Here is a 23,580-nt window from a genome sequence, read left to right as displayed (position 1 = left end):
GCGGGCGGCGGGCGCCCTGAGGGCTTCCCGGAGGAGGCGGCGGCGCCGGGCGGGAGGCGGGGATGCGGGGCGGCCTGCGGTCTAGGCCTGGATGAGGGTCACCGGGGACCCGCCGGCCATGCGCCATCGGGGTGACCCCCCGACCTGAGCGCCCCCGGGTGCGCTGGCGGAGGGGCCTGGCCTGCGGGAGCCCTTTCCCCGCTCTGCCGCGGGTCGAGGCCTCGCACTGAGGAATGTAAGCCCACGATCTTGGCACAAGTGGACCGGGAGAGAGCAAGGTGCTGAGCGGAGCGCTGGGCTGATGGGCCCCACCCTCGGGAGGTCGCGGCACCTGTCGCCTGAGGACCCAGGGTGCCCGCCCGTCTCCCACGCTGGGCCCCGCCCTTGGGGCGCTCGCGGGGAGGTGGGGTCCCAGGGTCTTCCGGTAGCGCTCCGCGCGGCGCGCTCTCCGCCTCCCCGCTAACGTTCCCGCTGGATCGGCGCCTCCCAAGGCCACTCCCGAGGATCCCAGGACAAGGCGACCGTGGAGGCTTTGCGGCGCGATGTCCTCCCCTGGCCTCCCCACTTCCCCTTTTCTGTGAGCATCTGCCCGGGGAAGAACAGATGTGGGCACCTGCGGTGACAGGCTGCATATGTTCTGCCCTATTCACAGGCATTCAGACGTGGCTACAATGAGCGGCCTTTGTGTGCAGAGAGTCACTAAATATATTAATCTGTACTCCCCAGAGCACCGGGCTGTTTAATTTTTCACTAGCAATAACATCTGATCTAATCCTTAAATCGGCTCCCAAAAGCCTTCCCTCCGGCCCACCCCCTCCCTAAAAAACGTGTGAAGTTATTCAACTTTCCACCTGTTGCCTGCCGAATCGGGCGGGGTCTCCGCGACAGCTACGTGGGTTCTGCGGGGGGGGGAGGGGTAGTAGGGGGGTTGTGGGGAGTGGTCCCCACGCTGCAGGGAGAGCGTGTTTACCCGGAGGAAAGTACACACCAAGTGTGGAGTGCGGCCCCCAAATGTTGTGCAAACAAAAAACTATAATTATTAAACAGCTTCGGAAGCATCCCGGCCAACTTACCCTGTGGGAGTGCCTCTAAAATCGTATATAAAGTTCCCGTTTATCTTTTTGTTTATGAAACCCTAGTGGTTATTATAAATACTGGTCAATAGGCCACACAGCCAAAAGGTAACATAAATCTCAGATGTAAGACGTAGATTGTTTTTAGCAATTTTGTTGCAGGACTCTTTTATCTTAGCATCCCTTATTCTGTTTTGATTTGTTTTCGGCTACAATGAGTCCTTTAGTGCCATTGTGGATGTCACAATGCACACGGACATCAGGCCGTGAATGAAGACAGAGGCAGTTTAAACAAACCAAGCTCTTTCTTTCCTTTCCATCTATTGTCATATGAATGGGCCTTCTGCATGCGGCTGCTAGGAGACCGGCTTTGCAAAGCCCTGCTCCAGTAAATGGCTGGGGAGAAAGGCACCCAGAAAAGAGCCCAAGTATTGGAGAGGAAATGGAGGAGACGAATTTAGGCACTTCTTTTTCCACTTTCAGGTCAATACAGTAAATTTCAAAATGTAGAACACACTTCCTAGTTTTGCCTCTCTGCACTTCAGAGTCCTTCCTGCTTTGTAATTCTTATTTCCTCCTCTCCCCTGCTTCCATCCGGAAAGAAAGGGGACAGCACTGGGTCACCATCAACATTTGTTTTCAAAGTACAATATCCCCCCCTTTAAGAAAATGGGGCCTGGGGTGGCATGTTTATGTCACTGTCCCTAATGAGCACACAGTGCCTTCAGAATGCATGCGTTGTACCACTTCTAGTCTGGCCTTTTAAAGGAAGGATCACAAACTATGATCTGTTTCCATGGTGGTTGGAGCTGTCCCTATTCCTGCTAGATAACTGAGGAAAGATGTATTGCTCCCGCTGTAAAGGTCCTAGGCACTGAGCATGTTAGCAAGGACCACTCTCTCACCTGCCAGCAAGTGGTCTTTCATTCTCAGGGACTAGATGTGGTCCCAGGGCCACTGAGGAACCAGCCACTGTCCAGGCAGATGGGAAACCACAAATGACGTAGAGCAAGCGGGTGGCTAAACATGCCAGGAAGTAGATTATTTCTTCTTCCTCCCTTCCTCTCTCCCTCCCTCCCTCCCTCCCTCCCATCCTTCATTCTGTTACCAATCACAGGGCATGGGGGCCAGTTGAAACTGAACATGCTCTCTGCCACCATGCAAAATTTAAAATAAGTCAGAAAAGGTTCTCCTGCTATTCCATTTCTTGAAAGGGTTTGTGAAGATTAACAATCTTCCTTAAAAGCATGACAATTAAGAAGACCATCAACAGCTGACATTTGCTTTGTGGGGAGATTTGTATTTAAAATTTTAATTTCTTCAATAAATGAAGAGTTACTTGTTTCTTTTATCTCTTCTTTGGTCAGGCCTGGTAATTTGCACTGTTGAAGAAATTTCTGGTTTTATCAAAAGTTGTTCACATATTCTTGTGCCTTTTCATATAAATGACATGCATAGTGATAAAGTCTTCCATTGTTAGGACAGGTTGTCTATGTTGCTCCCTTAGCTATCGGTGTAGCAACAGGTGTATCTGTTTTATGGACCTTATCAAAGAACCAATCTTTTCACTGATTTCCTCTATTGACCTAGTTAGAAACTAGCATAACCATAAGACTTACCCCATCTGTTCTTTCTAGACTCCTAATCAGTCAGTATGGTGGTGTTCCTGTAATCCTAGCACTCAGGAGGCTGAGGCAGGAGGATAGCAAGTTTGAGGTCAGCCTGGGCAACTTACTGAGACCCTGTCTACAAATAAAAAGTACTGGGGGGGTGTATAGCTCAGGGGCAGAGTATTCTTCAGTTTGACCCTCAGTACTGCAAAATTATCATCCTCATAGCCATCCTTTACTTCCTGTTGTCTGAAAATAAAAAGGTTACTCTTTTGTCAGGTTTCATAGTTGGTTAAAGGAGGAGGAAACGTTCTGTAGGAATTATTCCTTGCCAGGTGTAGTGGCACACACCTGTAATCCCAGCGCCAGGGAGGCTGAGGCAGGAGGATCATTGCAAGTTCAAGACCAGCCTGAGCTCAAGGCCAGCCTGAACTGCACAGTGAGACCCTGTCTCAAAAAGACAAAAAAAAAAAAAAAAGAAGGAATTATTCCTTTGTGGATGAACATTGAAACAGATAGGATTCTTTTTGAGCGTAAGTAACAGAAAATTCTGGTTCTTATCTATTTTGTATGTTTAACTATTTTTCTCTTTTATGCAAATCTTATATCCAGTTTTAGGTTCTCTCCCAAGCCAATGGGCTTGGTAAGTACAACAGAGCATGGGAAGATGTGTCTGGTGTAAAGGAGGAGTCAAAGGAGGAATGATCCTATCATTGTTTTTGCTCCTGTTACACTGAATTTTATACACAGTTTTGCTGATGGTTTCCCAGGAAAGAGGCCTTGAAGTTGTCCGACTTTTCCTTTCCTTCACTGTGGCAGAGTAATAATGATTTTTATTTTACTTTGTATTTATTTTTATTTTATTTTATTTTTGTCTTTTTGAGACAGGGTCTTGCTATGCAGTTCAGGCTGGCCTTTGTAGCCCAGGCTGGTCTTGAACTCGCACCAGTCCTCCTGCCTCAGCCTCCCAAGTGCTGGGATTACAGGCGTGTGCCACCACATCCGGCTTTTATAGTTTTAATTTTTATTCTACATGTTTGCTGTACATAATGTTTCCATTCCTTGTATAGAGTCTGTTGTGTACATAACACATCTTCATTCTGTTTTGATCCCCTTCTACTCCTTCCCGTCCCCCTTTCCTCCATCTCTTGATCCCCTTCTTGAGAAAGAGGTATTTCTCTACTTCCTATTTTCGATCTTTTTGTTTGCTCTTTATTTACATTTTGGGTTTCTCATGTAAGAGAAACCAGGTGATATTTAAGCTTGTGTGTCTGATTTATTTCACTCAGAGTTATAGTCTAAGATGCATCCACTTTCCTACAAATGACCCAAGTATATCCTTCTTATGGTAGAATAGTATGTGGTTTTAAAAGCTTTAAAAAGCCTTAGAGAGGCCAGGGATCTAGCTCAGCGGCATAAGCGCTTGCCTAGCAAGCCTGAGGTCATGAGTTTGGTTCTCAGTACCAAAAAAAAAAAAAAAAAAAAAAAAAACCTTAGCGTTTAGATAGGTTGGCGTTTGAGTAATACTGTAATTGGGCCACTCACTATGCCTTCTAGTTATCCTACCACAGTTTAAAACTTAAATTTCTTCTATCAAAGTAACACATTTACAGATTTAAAAATTCAAATAGTATTTCTAGGTTTGTAGCAAAAATAGCCTTTGTGCACACTACACATTACCAATCCCAGTTCCTTCCCCTAAATTTATCTGATAGTTACTGGTTTAGGAAATGATTTGTATTTCACAAAGGCATTTTCTGCACTACAGGTGTGTCTTTCTCCAAACCTCTTGGCTCCAGCTCTCCCGTCCTTGGTTCCTGGGCCTCCATGTCTATACACACACACACGAGGTCACCTTCCTTTCACAAAAATAGTGGTAGCACCTTTTTGGTTAAATTACTGTTTATGTAACATTCATTCACAGTTGAGGCATGGGCTGCGATTACATTTCCTTTTTTTTCCTTTTTGACATTATGCTGCCCTTACTGGGTTAAAAAATCACCTGGTAGGCAATTCATTGACTTTCCCTTGTGGTTATTATTTTTTTTGTTTTTGTTTTTTTGTTTTTCTCCGGTACCGGGAACCGAACTTGCAACCTTGCGCTTGCCAGGCAGGCACTTTGCCACTGAGCTAAATCCCCAGCCCCTTCCTTGTGGTTATTATTTATCATTACCAAACTGAGAATATCTCTTTTAATATTCAAACAGGTGGCGGTGGGCTTCATTCTTTTCTGGAGCTATTTCTTCCTGAAGCCTGGATCCTCTAAACTGTAACAGTTTTAGCTTTCATCTTTTTTTTTGTTTGTTTATTTTCCGGTACCAGGAATCCAACTTACTACCTCCCGCTTGCCAGGCAGGCACTGTGCCGCTTAGCTAAATCTCCAGCCCCTTAGCTTTGATCTTAAGACTTTCTTTCTCTTCTCTGTTCTGTTGGACTCTTGTAGGCCTCAAATATTCCTCTTCTTGACTCATGTCTTAATTTTGGAGAATATTCTCCAGAGTAACTCTCTAAAATAAGGCATCTGATAGACAACAACTTTGAGATTGCACTCCTGAAAATGTCTTTATCCTTCTTACATGTAAGATTTTGATGGGGTCCATTTCTGTTAGTATTATTTTTTTCAGAAGTTTGAAGTTAATGGTCCACTGTATTTCAACTTCCTAGAATTCTATGGAGAATTTCCATGCTATTCACATTTCCAATTCCTTAAATGTGAACCTTTTATTTCTCCTTCTGGAAACTTTGAACACCTTCTTTGTTCTCTGGTGTTTTGAAACTTTGTGATGATGTGCGCTCACATACTTCTTTTTAGAAGGTTTGTTTTGCTGGGGCCTAGGCACTTGTTGGGCCCTCCCAATATAAGAATGTGTCTTCTAGATCTGGGATATTTTGTTGAATTATTTATTGAGTAATTTTTTCTTTGCATTTTTCTTTTTTCAGTACTGGGGATTGTATCTAGTACCTTCACCCTGAGCTACATCCCAGCTCCCTTCTTTTATTTTTTGGTTTGAAATAGGGTCTTGTTGGGAACCACGAATTATAAGTTGAGTGTAAGGAAGTCCAAAGCTTGTCCCTGTTTTGCCCTTTGAGCCAGACTGGAACAAGGAAACTCCCCACTCTTTTCCTGTCACACCTGGAAACCCTAAGGCTAATGACTGCTGTGGCGCTCACAAGGGCAAGATAAGACCTGCTAAGGACAATAAGGTACCTGGGGAAACTGCAGTTTCCTCATTGCTCCGCGCCGCCCCCCCCATCGTATCCTTGTCCTTTCAAGAATGGTTTGTTCTTATTAGCCCACCATAGTCACCATTGTGGTTCCCAGAAACACCCATTGCCCTTCACCCATTGTCCTTGAGTCAGATGTAATGAGTAAATACCAGGGCCCTGGACACCTCATGATCTTTTATTCCCTGAAACAAGACTCCTGCCTGCATCCCTGTTTTGTCTCTTGTTCCTTCTTCCCACCACGCACTATAACACTTGGTAGGAGATTGAGGACTCACTGCAGGGGCCCTGATAACTGGCACTGTGGAAAGGGTCTCTGATGGGGTCTCACTAAGTTGCTAAATTGCCCAGACCGGGCTGGAATTTGGGATCCTCCTACCTCAGCCTCCCAGAGAGCAGGGATTACAGGTGTGTGCCACCGTATTGACATTCTATTCTCTTTTCTCATAGTTCCTGTTTTTCAGATGTCAGACCTCTTAATCTTCTATTTTTTTATTGTCTCTTTTTTTTTCCTATCATTTGAACATCAAATTTATCTTCTTTCACTTATTATTTTAAATTTTTGGTACTGGGACTCAAGCTCAGGACCTTGTGCTTGCCAGGCAGGCACTATGCCTCTGAGCTATCTCCGTGGCCCTATTGTTTTAATTTTCAAGAGCTCTTTTTTCATTCTGTGACTATCCTTTCTCTTTCATGGATGTAATATTATCTTTGGATACTGAAGATAATATAGATTTTTATAACTTTTCCCCCTTGTTTTTTAATTCTTCTTAGTAGTTACATCTCTAGCCTCATCTTAGTGCCTTTTTTTTTCTCTCTTCCTTAAATATTTCTGTATATATTTAGGAAGAGGCAAATGATGTTGGGAGCTCTGTGTGTAAATAAAGAGCGAAAAATGACTGGATCCCCTGCAAGGCTGCTGCAGGGGCTGAGCCTGCCTGCTCCCACCGTCCAGCTTCTCCCCACCGCCTTTCCGCCTTACTCCTGCTCCTGAGTCTGTTCTTTTTGGTTGCTCCATCATAACATCTGAGTTTTTGCCTCCATCTCTTTCCTAGTTTTGTGCCTGGAAGTCTTTCCTCCTGTAAACCTGCCCCAGGTGCTGCTCCTTCTACGGTCTCCATGAAGCCTTTGTCCTCCTTGCCCTGGGACTGGAGTCTGATATTCGAGTGCCACGTGCTTGGGTTTTGCTGAGGGTCCTCTTCTGGTTTGCACACTGCCTTCTCCTTGAATCTTCTAGTGGTGGAAAGAGGGCTCTCTGGTCTAGCTTTTTTTTTTTTTTTTTTTTTTTTTTGAAACAGGGTCTCACTATGCAGTTCAGGCTGGCCTTGAACTCACTCTGTAGCCCAGGCTGGCCTCAAACTCACAGCAATCCTCCTGCCTCAGCCTCCCCAGTGCTAGGATTACAGGCATGTGCCATCACACCCAGCCATCTCTGACCTATCTTGTAAGGGCACCAATTCAATTTTCCAAGGCTCTACTTTCAAGACCATCATCTTCCAGAGGCCCTATTTCCAAGTATCTTTCCTGTGGGAATTAGATTTCAACGTGGTAATTTTGAGGGGTGACAAACCTGGGCTTCACTTGCTTCTTAGTGTATATTAGTGTCCCCAATCACAATGCCATTCAAGAAGAGAGGTCATTTCACATACTTTTTGGTGGAACCCCATAACCCTCAACCAGCAAGTGGTATTGGCAACTGTTGATTTTACTTATTAGAAAAAAGATTGATAGGAAATGCAAGCCTTCCCAAATCCTTCAGTGCATCCATGGGGTCACTTCAAACTGGCAATGTATTTTAAGTGCTCTATGTAGGGCTTTGCCAGAGATTCTGAAGAAAATGACAGAACCATACTTGACTACTTTAAGTCCCTAATGGACGCCTCATGGCTCACCAAGATGCACCAAAGCTCTACTGGAACATAGTGTGTGTACGCACTGGTTCGGGATGCATCTTAAATACTGTAATGTGGTACAGTGATAATTTAAATTTGCCAATAATTTACATCAAAAAATAAATCACATTGGTCTCGAAGTTATTCTGCCGTCTTACATGCGTCTGCCCAAATGTTCTATGGCTGTACTGGGTGGGATGAATACTAGGCGAAGGATCAGAATTGCAGATGAGTGCGGCCTCCTGCGCAGGGAAAGGGCTGGCCTGGTCTGCACAGCCCAAGCCTTCCAAGAGGGAGGTGGTGATCGGGGACAGCGGTGCGCCCGCGGCCACTCCAGCTCGGAAGCGCCACCTTCTCCTGTAGCCTTGCCCTGCAGATTGCCGGGCGGCGGAGCGAGCGCGAGCAGGACCCACTGAGGCCTTCAAGCTCCGTGGCCGAGCTGGCATCCACGAAGGAGGGTCACAGCTTGCCTAGAGGCAGCGGCCAGAGGATGCACGGACTACCGTCCGGTCGGGTGGGGACTTCAGGTGCCAACTGTCATGTGCCTGCTCCGCCGAGGGCCGGGAAACCACCGCAGGAAACCCAGATCCGCTCGGAACAAGCGTGTGCCCGCGCCTCGCTACTGCTGAACCCCTCAAGATCTTGTCCGTGGGACAAAAGAGGGAACAAGGGCGGTGCCAACTGAATGAACGAGGAAGATGTGAGACAGCTGGGACAGCCTCATCAGCGGTAGCGCGGTTGCCAAGACAATAGCCAGCGTCGCATTCCTCTGCGCATGCGCACCGAACAATTCACCCTTTGCGCTCCTGCCGGGCGCCTGCGCACAGCGCACCTCGTGCTCCACTCTTCCAGAGCCTGTAGGGCCCACGGCAGCCTAGGCTCCGCCCCTGCAGACGGGGCGGGGCCTCCGGCGGAAATGCTGGGAGCGGAAGCGGAAGTGAGCGCGGCTGAGGGGAAGGTGGGCTGAGGGAGGAGCAGTGGCATCTCCTTCGTGTGTGTGCATCTTAGGTTCGGCAGGCCTGGTCAGCGGACCTGCCGGTGCGCACGAGCTGAGGCCGAGCAGCCGCCCGTACTGACCGCGGTGCTCCTCGGAGACGCGCCAATTCCGGGGTCAGGTCCGTTATTCCTGGCGGCCGTGCCTTTCCGTTCCTCCTGCGAAGCTCCCGTGACGTGCGCGCTGGAGGCGGCGGGCGCTGTCTTCGGAGGCGGCCCCACCGCGGACGTGGGGTGGGCCCGGACGCTGCGGGACCGAGTGTGCGCGCGCATCCCGGGAGGGCCGGCGCGCGCAGGGGCGGGGGCCGTGGCCGTGTCGGCGCGACTCGCAGGCCGAGGTGGAGAAGGGGGCTCTGCGTCTAGGGTCGGCCTTTTGTTTTTGACGCTTTCTCTATTGCTCTCTCACTTTCCCATCTTTCGACCGTGTTGTTAGCTACCGCGGCTACGCGTTCCCAGCTTTCACGCATCTCAGCCTTTCGATTTTTCTCGTTCATTTCCCGCGTCCTTTGATCTTGTTAGCGTTTCTCTGGCCTTCGCATTCCTTTACTCTTGGAGCGCAAAGTTGTGTTTATCTCACCGGTTGTTTTCTTGGAAAGCACCAAGCTGGTTGTGTCAAGCCCCTTGATGGTCATCATGACCAATTTACCTTCCAGTTTTTAAAATTTCTAACCTAACCTTCCAAACGTACTGAAATCTCAGAACAGCTTTGGCCTACCGAGAAAACTACAATAAGATATATCAGCTGTCACTTGCAGTTTTCAGCGTTGAAATTACGTTTCTGATCCTGAATTTAGGTATCATTTATGTGCATATTTACCAAAAAGCTCATGAAATTCGATCTTTTGAGTCCCTCACTTGACCACTTCCACAGCTCTGGATACTCAGCAGTCTTGTGTTTATAACTTGTATTCTTTTTAAAAACATGCAGCCCCAGACTGTGTATTTCTTAGGAGGTTCCTCGTTAGGTTATATTTTGCTGTCTTGAGATTTGTATTCTTGTCCCGCTATTTCCCTCCCCACCTTCCAGGTGTGCTTGTATGAACAGAGGGAGCTGATCAAGAGGTAATTCAGCCCATTGGGCAGAACCTTTTAACTTGCGTATAATGTCTTGTTAGTCATTGGACTGCTGAGTCCCCCCCCCCTTGAGAAAGGATTGATGATCAAGATAGTCCATTTAAGTATTTGAAATCATAAAAATCACTTTTAGCTAGAGTTGTAGTATGGGAATTTATTTAAAGGAATATATTGCAAGCTTTCTTTTATTACTTTAAAAATGAGACAGCCCTAGTGCTGCCTTTTCTTTAGGAGGGGGGTTTTGAGACAAGGACTCATTATGTAGTCCAGGCTGGCAATCCTTCTGGCTCAGCCTCCTGAGTGGTGGGATTACAAGTGTGCAACGTCACGCCCAGCCCGACCAGTTGTTTTTATAAAGCTTAGTAAGTATAAATAACCTTAATTTTCTTTTAGACATCCATTTCCTTGTAAAGTGGGGATTTAAAACGTCATTCAAAGTTGGAGTTATCTACATAAACATAAATAATTTCTAAATGAGTTTTTAGTAGTAACTTAAAATCTGCCAAATTTAAGAAGTAAATTTCATATTTTTACAAGTAAATCAGTGGTATCCAGAAGTTAAATTATTTGTCTTTATTTATACAGTAAATCACGACCTGCGTTATCATAAAAGAGCAGCTTGTAAGCATCAGCATATACTACTCAATAAAGAAGAAATCTAAGTCTTTATTATGAAGCATTTAATATAAAGTGAACCCTTAAGCATATTTGCACTAGGAGGACGTAGGTAATATTGTCTTCAGACTGTAGCTCATATGAGTAATTCAGTATAGATTCATGCAGATTATTACAAAATCATTTGCAAACATCAAGGTACCAAGATAACTTGGGATGAGAGACTTTCTAAAAGTACATTTTTTCTGAGGTACAGTGTGCTGAATGTGATCTAAACATTTATCTATGATCTCAAACATTTCAAATGTAATTTTATAGATGTAAGCAGTGCTGTTAGCCTTGTGAGGCACATGCTGTGGTTTCCCTTATTCCTTTGGAGTTTTAACTTCCCCATGTCAGCACTTATTACTTGTACTTGTACTTGTACTTGTACTTGCCTAAAGCTGCCCTTTCCATGTTTTTTTAACCTTAGGTTCACGAGTTAATTGTGAGAACTGAGTAGAAAAATAGTTCACAGATGACAATGAGAGCTGGAAGCAGTGTCTTGTGAAGAAGTTGTTTTAGCTTTAATTTGTGAACTCTTTGATTTATGTCAGATTTTATCCTGAATTTGGGATAAGTGAGACATCATAAATGTGTAGGCATAATTTTCTTTACTGTATTCAGTGACAGTGGTTTTCATAGTGTGTTTCCACAGCCTCCAAGAGATTTTATAGTGCAGTAGTGGTAGTGTTTTCTCTACAGTGGTTGGGGAAGACCAAAGGCAGAGAGTTCTAGATTGCTGGGAAAAACCAGAGACTGTCCTGTCCCAATGAACTTGGTAAGGACCCCGTGGATGAGTGGGAATTAACCATGGGAAGGAGGCTGTGGCACTCCCAGTGTGCAGGGATAGGTCCAAGTGCAGCAGTGTCTGGTGAGGGGTGAGTCCTACTGGAAGGAAACCAGTCTCAAACCCCATTAGTTGGACAGGGGATATAACTCTGCGGCACAAGTACCTGCCTAGCAAGCGTGTGGTCCAGAGTTCAATTCCCAGTACCAAAACAAACAAACAAACAAAAAACCCACTGTCAAACCCCATTAGTCCTGTAATTGTCTGTGACCTTGGGCAAATGACTTTAGCTAGCATATACTGTTGCTTGCCTCCCCAGTAGCTGTACCTGCTGTGTTCTTTACTGGAGTGTGTCTTTGAGAAAGAGGCTGAACAGCACCAATAGTATGTCTAATTTGGGCAAGTGGAACTGTAGGGCACATTTGCCAATAAACTGCACATAATTAAGATATCCATTTGGTCACATTTTGATTTATGTGTACATCCCTGGGCTTTCTTCTCTTTAGTACTCTGAGCCTTTATCATCTCCTTTCAAGATTCATCATGTAGGGCTGGGGAGTTAGCCCAGCGGCAAAGCGCCTGCCTGGCAAGCACAAGGTCGTGAGTTCGGTTCCTGGTACCGGAAAAAAACAAAACAAAAAAAAAGATTCATCATGTAGTTAGGTACATACTTGGTCTTGTTCATTGCTTTATCCTTGGTCCTAGCAGGCATGTGGAATGTGGTAAGTATTACATGGATATTTACGTTGTGGATATAGGAGTTTGCTTGGGCTGACACCACTATTACTTTCTACAACTGTTTGTGAATTAAAAGAAAGAAAGGATCTCCTGGACTTTCCTTTCCCCTTACCATCATCCCATCCACTGTTAACTCAGTAGGTGGAGTTAGTCTGGCTGCTAAAGTAGAGTGCAGCCATGCTTATAATTGCAATAGGCTCTTGCTTTGTTGTGTGCCTTCACCTCCTTCCTGGAATTTCCTGCACTGATGTTTGTTTCCCAAGCCCTGTAGTAAATAGCTGGGAAAGACAATGATTCAGTTTTGTACTTTATCTTTGGTCACACTTTTGAGTCCATGAACATCTGGTTTTCTAATTTCTGTTTATATACCTGGCCTTGGATTGATTTATTTATATATTTACTTGGTGGTACTAGGGATTGAACTCAGCGCCTTGTGTATGCTAGACAGGTACTCTACCTCTGAGCTACATCTCCAGTCCTTTTTGTTTGTCAGGATCTCATTAAGTTGCCTAGGGCAGCCTCAAATCATTCAGTTATTCTCTCAAATACTGGACCCTTCACATGTGAGACATTGTGCTGGGTGTTGGGATTTGACAGATGATGACATCTTAGAGGTTCACTTTAATAGTATTGATGCCCAGAGCATCCCAGACCATGTTTGGGGCAATAAAATTTCTACTTAATGGGACATAAACTTATGCTTTCTTTTAAATAACATTTATTTAGATATGAAAATTTCCTGAGTAATTTTCAGGTAAAATTTTTTCATTCATTCTATAATAATTCTCTTGAGAGAATGAAATGCCTCCATGTATACTCTCAAAAATAAAGGGAAAGCAAAAAAGAATAATTATTTAAAGTAATACCCAATTTCCTATCTTTTGGACATTTCTTGCACCCCACATTAACTGTACCAAGTAAGTATTGTTCAGACAATGAAATGCTGAAAGGCATCCTCTACTATGATTGGTTCCCAAGTCCTGTCCTACTCAGATTCTTCTTTGGAAATGCCACAGAAGAGCACATTGTCGTACCACACTCCTGAGATAGTTTGTGACTCAAAATGAAATTGGCAGGAAAGACATAAAGAGCCAGGGTCTCCTTAGTTAAAAGATTTTCACTACTGAGATGAGCAAAAATATCAATAAAGTCATAGCAAAGGGCTGAACCTGACTTCTTGTGAAAAACAGAATATTTTGAGAAATTCATTGTTGTTGTTTGAAGTTTTTGTAGAAAAGGCCTGAAACAAAAACCAAAAAAATTTTTATTAACAAGGACAGGCAGCCAGCTCAAATGTGGCAGAAGATGCTGCACGTGGGGCATGTAAGTTTAGCTAGTTCTTTTTCCCTATTTGTGCATTGACTTCTGTGATGAGCAGTTTAGCCAGTCCCTCTGGGAGCTGCCAGAGCCTGAGAACTCCTGGAGGAGGAATCTGCAGGGATTGGCTGTGAGCTCTTTTGGACCCGAGCACCCAGTAAGGAACTGTGAGAGAACATAGAAGCTGAGTCAGACTCCAGATTTGGAAAGTTGACCTTTGGCCTGCTTAATTCAAGACTAAGCATAGAATAATAGCCCAAGTATTGTTTCCTATTCATTCCAGTCAGCCTTTGCGTTCTTGTATTTCCTTTCCAAAGCTTGTCCCCTTTGCCTTGTGATAATATTAAGGGACAGAAGCCACACTTTCTCAAAAATAAGAGGCTAACTTCCCTGGGGCTGAGAGTGTAACTCAGTGGTAGGCCTACTTGCTTTGCATGTGTGAAACCCTGTGTTAGATCTTCAGCACTGGGGAAAAACTGTAACCTTCCTAAGCTTAGGCTCCATGCCCAGGGATTTAGCAGATCTCCTGATATTTGAAATGACCATGTTAGGCCCAGTTCTACTGCAGTAAGAGGTATTTCGGCAGTGTTTCCACGGGAAACTCTATACCAGTAATAACAGTAGTAATTTAGGGTGTGTGTATTCATAGTCCGTTTAATAACAGTGAGTGAAACTTCTCTAAATTTCAACATAAAATGTAATACATCTGCCTAACTTTGCTGTATTTTCATTACTAATGGCTATTACAGATAGCTTCATATTGTTAGCATAAGAGGGAAGAGTCTGCTAGCAGTCAGTAAATTCTTGAGAAATAAGAGGGGAAAACAAACAAACAACAAACAGGCTAACCTCCTTGGGGCTGAGAGTGTAGCTCAGTGGTAGAACCACCTGCCTGGCATGTATGAGGCCCTGGGTTAGATCCTCATCACTGAAAAAACAGTGCCTTTTCCTAACCTAATAATTTATTTACAGTTTCTTTGTGAAGTAGATCTTCTGATTTTTTTTTTTAAACCGGAGTCTCATCAGAGTTTTACAGAGTAAAGATTGTGTATGTGCCTGGTCCCTCAGCCCTGTGTTTTTGGGAGGCATAATTCATTGTGTATTGCTATTTGCATATTAAGGACTTTTTTGTTGAGTTTTATCAAAAGACTGACACCCTGATGATACAGAGAAAACCATAGTGAAAAAATGGGCTACTGAAATACAAGGTATCATTTGTTTGTTTGTTGAGACAGGATCTCGTTAGGTAGTTCAGGATAGCTTTGAACTCACTGTGTAGCCCAGGCTGGCCTCTAACTCTTGGCAATCCTTCTGCCTCAGCCTCCAGAGTCCTGGGCTTAGAGGTGTGTACCACCACACCTGGATGCAAGATATCTTTATAAAATTTTTTTCTGATCATTGATAGACCTTGTAGCCTGCCTAAAGAGTATCTTATATATAAGGACATCTTATTAAATTAAGTTTTCAAGCTATGGTTTTTTGTTTGTTTTATGAGACAGGGTCTTTGCATTTAAGGCTGGCCTTGAACTCACCATGTAGCCCAGTTGGGCCTCACACTCACAGCTATCCTCCTGCCTCAGGCTCTCCCAGATACTAGGATTACAGGTGTGTGCCCCTTCCCCATCAGCTTGGCTGTATTTTTTTTTCCAAATTTTAAATTCTAACTCTCAAACTACTTGTATCTTAAATTTTTAGAGTGGGCAGTTTTCCATTCAGTCAGTCACTGTCTCAAATGTTACATTTAGTATAGTGAGTTTTTATGTAGTTTTTTCAATGCCTGTATTAAGGAATACTTGACATGTGTTTATGTGTACAGTGTAGTAAGTTTTAACATATTCCACACCCCTGAAATTGTTAGCACAATCAAAGTAGTACACATATCTTTCACCTCCAAAGTATCTCTCTGGGGTCATCCCTTTGTCTTCCCTTATTGTAGACACAACTTACCTGCTTTTTGTCACTACAGACTAGCTTATCTCTCAGTGAGCTAGATTTTATCAAGCAAGTTAATATGTTCTTTTGTTGGTCTAGTTTGTCTCAGCAAAAGTATTTAGAGTATTATCCATTTTGTTTCAATGTATAACTCCAATTTAAGTTCTTAGGTGGGAAATAATTTTTTTTTTAAAAAGTGAGCATCTTATTGAATGTGTTTTTGAATACCTTAAATAAGAGTCTTAGTGAAAAGCTTAAAACATTGGTGTACTCTACTGTCTTTGAAGTCTAGCTGTAGTAGTTAATATATGCTTAAGTGAAGTGCCTCATGTGTTTTAATTGAAAATTTTTAGACTCCTAGCCAGTATGTTATGTTAGCTTGTTGACATAAGTTATTAGCTATGGGATGTTATTATGGGATTATTATTTATTAATTAGTTATTATTATGGGATGTTAGCTATTGCCTTGTATTTACTTTGAAAAGTTCTCTATGTCTAGTGGTAAGGTCGTAGTGACTAATTATGGATTTGTTTTTCTTTGCAGATTCCTTTCCAGAGTCCAGTTATGGGTGTGAGAGGGTTGCAGGGGTTTGTGAGAAGTACCTGCCCACATGTATGTACAGTAGTCAACCTCAAAGAGATGGCAGAGCACCACCTCAGCGGGCACCCAGACTGTACCCCAACCATTGTGGTAGATGCCATGTGCTGTCTCCGTTACTGGTACACTCCAGAATCTTGGATCTGTGGTGGCCAATGGAGAGAATACTTTGCTGCTTTGCGAGATTTTATTAAAACCTTTGAATCTGTTGGCATCAAGTTGATATTCTTCTTTGATGGCATGGTGGAGCAGAATAAGAGAGATGAGTGGATCAAACGAAGGCTTAAGAACAACAAGGAGATATCCAAGATTTTCCATTACATAAAGTCACGCAGGGAGCAGCCAGGCAGAAACATGTTCTTTATCCCCTCTGGGCTGGCCATATTTACACGGTTTGCTCTGAAGGCACTGGGTCAGGAAACCTTGTGTTCATTACAGGAGGCAGACTACGAGGTGGCTTCCTATGGTCTCCAGCATAACTGTCTAGGAATTCTTGGAGAAGACACTGATTACTTAATTTATGATACTTGTCCCTACTTTTCTATTAGTGAGCTCTGTCTGGAGAGTCTCAACACAGTCATGCTATGTCGAGAGAAGCTTTGTGAGAGTCTGGGCCTCCAAGTGGCTGACCTGCCTCTGTTGGCCTGTCTGCTTGGCAATGATATCATCCCAGAGAGCATGTTTGAAAGCTTTCGGTACAAATGCTTATCTTCCTATACATCTTCAAAAGAGAACTTTGACAAAAAAGGTAATATTATCTTAGCTGTGTCAGACTACATATCCAAAGTTCTTCATTTGCATCAAGGTGAGAAAAAATTAGAAGAGATGTTACCTTTGGGACCAAACAGAGCTCTTTTTTATAAAGGAGTGGCATCGTATCTCTTGCCAGGACAGAAATCTCCGTGGTTCTTCCAAAAACCCAAAGGTGTAACAGTGTTGGACAAGCAAGAAATACCCATGAGTTCAGACCCTGAATCCAAGCAAGGGGTTCCCATTTGTACAAAACCTGAATCCAACCAAGAAGTTCTCATCTATGCAGATCCTGAATCCAAGGAGAAAGTTCCCGTATGTGCAAATCCTGAGTCAAAAGAGGAAGTTCCCATATGTACAGATCCTGAATTTAAGCAAGAAGTTCCCATGTGTGCAGATTCTGAATCCAAGAAAGAAGTTCCCATGTGTATAGATCCTGAATCCAAGCAAGAAGTTTCCATGCGCATAGATGCTGAATCTAAGCAAGAAGTTCCCATGTATATAGATCCTGAACCCAAGGAAGGGGTTCCCATGTGTATACACCCTGAAATAAACCAGAAATTACCTGTAGGGACAGATCCTGAATTTAATACAGAAGCACCCAAGTGTGTATACCCTGAAGTTATACAAGAAGATCCCATGAATATGGGGTCTGAAATAAAAGAACAAGTAACCATGGTTTCAGATCCTGAAATCTTAAAGGTATGTGGATGTGCCCACCCCTGTCTAAGATATCATAATTGAAAATATAGCCACTAATGGATTTGTTAGTGAAGATTTACTACCTGTAATGGTTAAGGGACTGCAGGGGCTGCACAGAGTAAAAACCTCTTGAGTCTAGGATAGTGTTGTGCATATGAAAACACATTACAGTATAACCCACATTTGGTATTGCCAGATGAATAAAATGAGCAGAACTGTAGGAATTCCAAGGAGAGAGGAAGTTCTGGGTTAACATATAGGGGGAAGTTCCTCAAAGAAGTAGATTCAGAGCCATACCTTTATGCTGCCAGCATTTGCTTTGCATAGGCAAAGACTTTTGGGTTGTTGGAACCCTAAACATGTGGCAGTTGTAATCAGTCTCATGGAGTACAAATAGAACAGGCTGGAGTATGGGATTTGATGAGGGGAGAAAAACTGGAAGCAGTAGAGTGCTGAAGGTTGTGAAGGTTATTAAATGTTATACTGAGTTGGGAATAGTTCTGAGCATGTTACAGAACTTTGAAGACTTTTGATGGCGGGTCACCACTAGGCACCTGTTTGTATGAGATTCTGCGTTAGGCACAGAGCTTATCTTTGCTCCTTTGATCCTCAACAGCCCCATAAGATAGGTATTATCTTGGTTTTCCCCCTGCTTCAGTACTGGAGATCACAACCATGGTCTCATACATGGTAAACTATCCCTGAGTCACACCCCTAACCCTGTTATCCAGGTTTTATAGATAAGGCACATACCTACATGAATGTCCAGTGGCATCTCAGCTTGTTCAGAATCAAATATGGTCTTACCTACAAACTTTTTAATTGTTCACAGTGTTTTGTCAATATATTTCATCTAGTTTACAAGTGATAGACCTAGGAATTCTTTCCCATTCTTTTTATAAGCAATATTCATGAATCTTACTGCTTTTATTAAATGAGTCATAAATTTGTGCAGTGCCCATTTCTACCATCCTAATCCAATTACCTTGTCAGGATGATCACAATCTGTGAGAACACTTCTTGAGCAGAATTCACCCACTTGCAATCTACTTGTCATGCTGCATGCAAAAATAAAGTCCTTTGTTTGCATTTTATCAGTCATAGGACAAAAGCAGTGGCCTCAGTATAGCCATGGCTTTTATCACCTGGCCTTTGGTGGTGTTTCTAGAGCTCTGTGTCTCACTGATTTTTTTTTTTTCCTCAGTTTTATAGCCTTGTACATGCTCTTCCTCCTGAAAAGTTCCTGCTACCATTGTATTTAACACTTACTAGTGTTTTGTGTTACAGCCTGGCAGTCACTCAGAAATAGTGGGCAGCGGTATATTAGCTTTTCATCGTTGTGACCGAATACCTGCCATACACAACTTAAAGAGGGAAGGGTTTATTTGTGCTCATTTTCAGAGGATGTATTATGTTAGCTGGCTCCAAAGCAGAAATGTCATGGTAGGAAGGCTTGGTAGGCAAAGCTGCTGAGTTCATGGAGGCTGGGAAAAGCAGAGCAGCTCAGCAGTGCCACAGATGAAGGGGCCAGGGGCCAAGGTTATGGTTTTGTGACCCACATAGACAAATACAAGTGTGTTTTACTGAACTCCAAGGCAGTTCCTAAGCCAATCAAGTTGACAGTTAAGCTTAATCACCATACATGGTTTGTGTGCCTTGTGTTCATAGCACACCCTGCAACTGGACTTTCAGGTGTGATAAATGCCTTCTTGCTAGATCATCAGTGCTGAGGGCAGAGTCTTATTTTCTCAATGCTGTGTCCTTTGTGCCTAGCATAATACCTGCTTATAGTAGCTCATTAAATATTTTGTTGAATGAATTACTTGCTTTTTCTCATACTTCTAGCTTCTCTTAATAACTTCTTTCTTTCCTGCTGCACATTGATCTTCTTAACCTCTTCCTGTGTTGCCCACATTGTAGCAGATAAGCTAACTTAGTAATAAGCACAAATAACTGCAGTAAGGTCTGCAACATGACCCCACTTTTAATAGTTACAGGTGAAAATGTCACGGAAGCATTTGTGTAAGTACTTCAAAGAAGGACAAAAAGAATTAGGCTAGAAATTGGAGGAAGGGTGAGTTGGACCTTTAGGCAGAGGTGTTGGCAGGCAGGAACATTGTGAGTCACAGCATAAGAATAGAGCTGGTGCTGACAGGAGTAAGAGAAGTCTGAGGAGGTGAATGATATTATCGCGGCAAGAAGTGTGGAAAGTAGGCAGAGAGCCGAATCTGACTGGTTTATTTTATTCAGCTTTTTGATGCAGACCGGATATAGCTAGTTTAATGTAGATCATACAGAGAGGATTCACCTTAGATATAGGTATAATAGTGGTTTGTAATTACCAGAGGCACCCCTTCCATCATCACAAAGCTCTGTTAAGAGGAGGCTGATACTTGCCTTCTCACATGACAGCAGAGGTGTGTTGAGGCCAGTGATGACCTGTGGTTGTGGAGGTTGCACTCACCAGAGACAGGGTTTAAACGTGAGCCTTTCATGCCACACTCTTCACAAGATCATGTTTAGCTTTGCTGCTAGTGTGGAAGTTCCGTGCCCTTGGGAAAGTAAGTCAGTATGGTCCGTAGCCTAGAATCATGAATGTGGACAGATTCCTGTGGAAGCCACTTGTTCCTAATCTTAGACATGGCTGAAGAAGTAACATCTGATATAGAGCTTAGGGCTGCACAGTCCCTGAGTTACCCAGTGGGGAGACGGTGTTGACTTGTCTTTTTGCACCCTCTCTGCTTTCTTTTGTACCTTTTTTCACTCTGCCCTCCCTGCACTATGTAGTCCAGGCTGGCTTTAAACTCACTATATAGCCTATGCTTGCCTTGAACTAATGGTAATCCTCCTGCCTCGCTCTCTTGAGTGCTGGGATTACAGGCATGCACTACCATGTCAGGCCTGTCTTTCCATTTCTTGACTTTCCTTTCTATCTCATTTGCTTATGATTCTGCACACATTCTTTTTTGGTTGAGGTCTGTCCCAATTCTCTTCTACTTGCTTCATGGGTCCCATTCCGATTCACCTCATCGAGTTCCTCCAAGTGATTTGGCAGCCTGACAGATTGGGTCAGACTACAGAGGGCACCCTATGAAGGCCAAAAATTTTGGCCTTTCTGTATCCATGGAGGAAGCATTGGATATTTTTCAGCAGGGTGAGGTGATCAGATCGATGTTTTGTGAAACTTTGGTTGTTCATACTGCAGAGGATGGGTTTGAAGTGACTTACAGAAGCCCAGTGAAAGACGAGAGAGCTAGAATTAGGAAGATGGCAGTGGAAATAGGAAGAAATAGCCTCACAGTGTTTCAGAAGTAAAATTACCAATAAGGGGGTCATGTTGTGAATGGAGTTCCTCTGGGTACCAGGGATGGTAGCTGCATTAGCTGAGGCAGGAGGGGGGCAGTTAGCTGAGCCCCAGTGCAAAGGAGTGGGGTATATGACACTCTGACATGTCCATGCAGTGAGATACAGACCTCAAGTTCTTTACTAGCAGGAGATACTTTGGGGAATTGTTCTTCTATGTCTCACAGGATCTTTGGTAAAAGAGCATGTGGGATAGAGATGTAAGAAACCACCAAGAGAGAAGGAGAACGAGGAAAGAATGAGCCCAACAAGAGCCCAAGAAGGCAGCTTTCAGAAATAGAAGAGTGGCCTTGGAGTGTGAGTGCTGTGGATAGAGGCCAGGAAGTTGGGCTTGGGCTAGACAAGCAGTTGGGTTGTCAGTGGCTTTGGTGACTAGACAGATACTGCAGCCAGGTGGAGGGTGGAGGCCACTCACAAGGGTTAGAGGAGTTGACAGTAGGAATAAACCTCAGAAGGTCCTCTGAGACCTATCTGTGGGCAGATAGGCAGGTGCTGTGTAACACGGTAGGTCATGTAGGCATTGTTCATATTTACTGAACTTAATTATATCTTCAGAAACAATTTTGAAGTTTCTTAAGTTACCCTTGCATCTCTAAAAATTTTGCAGTGGAGTCCTATAACTTTGTCTCATAGGCAGCTAGACCTCTATCCTGTGTGGTTGAACAAACAGAGTTATCCCAGATGCCTTAGGTGGAAAGGCCACAGTGCAGAGCAGTGTCAGGGCATAACCACAGCCATACCTCTGTTTTCTGTTTGTCTGTTTGAGACAAGGTCTTGCTTTGTAGTCCAGGCTGGCCCTGAACTCTCTATGTAGTCCAGGCTGGCCTCAAAGTCATGGTGATCCACCTGTCTCAGCCTCCCAAGTGCTGGGATTACAGGTGTGCACCACCGTGTTCAACCACACCTCTGTGTTTTCTGGAAAGCATTTGGAAAATGTGAAATTGGAAAGCAAATGATAAGGTTTTCATAATGCTTGATAAATTACATTAATTGTGCTTTAGAATTTTTAGATTGGTGGATACGATTTTTCCAAGTATAATATGCTGTATGTGTAACATTGAAGGGTAGAAACAAAAGCCCTTAGATCATACTGACCTAATTGATGAATTAAAAGTTATTAATTGCAGAGAACTTAACTGAATACTGTGTCCCCAGTAGTGAGTGTTAACATCTTGAATTCTGTACAGTTACCAAAATTAAAAATTTCTTGGTGCATCTTGGTGTGAAAATGTCAACTCTTTTGAAATAAAAAGAATCAGAAGTGGAAGAGGGAATAGAAACAACTTGGAAGCATTTCTGCCCTAAAATGACATACATAGTTGAGCATCTTAAATAGTCTGTATGGAAAGGTCCAGAGGCATTGGTCACTTGTGATCATCATCACCTGGTCAGAGCATCAAGGACTCTTCGTCTACAGTACAACAAACCTGTTTTAATCCGTCCCTCCATCCTTCCCTTTCTTACTTAAAACTGAGCTTACTGATAGGAAAAGCATTAGCAGGTCTCCCTTGGTTTGCAGACACTGTAGCAGTGCAGGAGACATCATGTTGTTCTGTGGGTTCTAAAGAGAGCCAGGCATTTGGGCAGTCTTGGATGATGGTTTTCCACTTACCAACTGAGGGGGACTCCAAGTTTCCTGTCGCATACTTTTCAAACACTGCCTGCTTTCACCTTCATGTGGCCCTGTGATTGGCATTTCTCACTAAACCTGTGGTTTACATAAAGAAAGTGTGGGATGGAGAGATTGGCTGAGGTCTACAGTAGTGAGTCCAGTTAACAAGGACTCCTTAAGTGTACGTATATGAAACTCTGAATCAGAATTTTTAATAGCAGAAGTCATTGTAACATCACATTTTAAATGCTTTTGGGAGATTGTTTGGGTTTGAATTCTGAGTAGTAGTACTGTATGTGTTAATTTATTCCCAACCAATAAGAATATTTTCCAGAGGAAAATAAAGCCTGTATGTAGGTTATTGTAGACCCGGTGATCACAACTGCCTATTTAATGAGGAAGTAGAATTAATTTAAACCACATACCTTATTTTCTGCGATGTGGCATGCAGAAGGAAATGTGCTGGCTTGTGGTTTTTGCTCAGAAAACAATTAGTGAGTCTGGTCATGATGGTATACCTGTGGTCTCAGCTGCTGCCGAGAGTGAGGCAGGATGCTCAGTTGAGCCAGGAGTTCAAGGGTAGCCTGGGAAACAGACCCCCATCTCAAAACAACCTTGTTGACTGAGCAAATGAATGAATCTAGTGTAGTTTCTAGCTTCAGACAGTTCATAGTTTGACAGGAGAGGTTAGACAAGATGGCACTTGAGCCCCAGGGGCAGGAGTTGGGTCGTTCTAGATGGGAGAGGAGTAGAAAGTTCATGGAGCAAGTGATACTTTTGGTAAATGTAAGGATCGTGGAGTAGGAGGTTGGGAGCTGTGGTGGGGACAGGCTTTTGAGGTGGAGATTTGTGCTCCTGGAGTGCAAGGGGAGGTAGGAGGGGGTTGTTCTTGAGGAACCATGAAAATGTTCCACTGAGACTGCAATGTAGCATTTTCTGTGGGAATGTACAGTAACAGGAGGCAGGAGATTGAGGGGACTGGAATGTCATGGTGAAAAATTTGTGGTAACCATTCAAACAACTCAGGGCGGGAAGCAATGGACCTGTTTCCAACAAGACAGCATGGTAGTGGTGAAAGATAAGTTGGGAAGGGAAAAAACTGGATCTGGAGTCAACTGGATTGGGAGCCTTTTGTGGCAGCCCTGGTGGAAATTAGCTAATACCCGTTTACTGAGAGGCCTTGAGTAGACAAAATGATGAAGTAGTAGAGTACAATATGACAAGACTTGCAGACTGGAGGTAGAGAGCAGAGGAAGA

At 43.7% G+C, this 23,580-nt stretch overlaps 1 protein-coding gene across 3 annotated transcripts in view; it reads left to right on the top strand.

The window, feature by feature from the left end:
• Fam120b (family with sequence similarity 120B) overlaps positions 1-23,580 on the top strand; it is a 91,341-nt gene that overhangs the window by 5,155 nt on the left and 62,606 nt on the right. Inside the window, exons 1-2 of one of the 3 annotated variants that reach the window (XM_005377628.2) lie at positions 8,721-8,915; positions 15,843-17,348. In XM_005377628.2, the coding sequence (XP_005377685.1) occupies positions 15,864-17,348 (1,485 nt within the window). In that variant the 5' untranslated portion in view covers positions 8,721-8,915; positions 15,843-15,863. Of the gene's footprint in view, positions 1-8,720; positions 8,916-15,842; positions 17,349-23,580 lie in introns of those variants that run through there. The other 2 variants (XM_013510751.1, XM_005377627.2) reach the window with 2 other exon arrangements.

Source organism: Chinchilla lanigera, unplaced genomic scaffold, assembly GCF_000276665.1.
Source record: "Chinchilla lanigera isolate Chin_1 unplaced genomic scaffold, ChiLan1.0 scaffold00010, whole genome shotgun sequence".
In the NCBI taxonomy this organism is placed as follows: Eukaryota; Metazoa; Chordata; class Mammalia; order Rodentia; family Chinchillidae; genus Chinchilla; species Chinchilla lanigera.
This window is presented reverse-complemented; position numbering and strand designations above follow the sequence as displayed.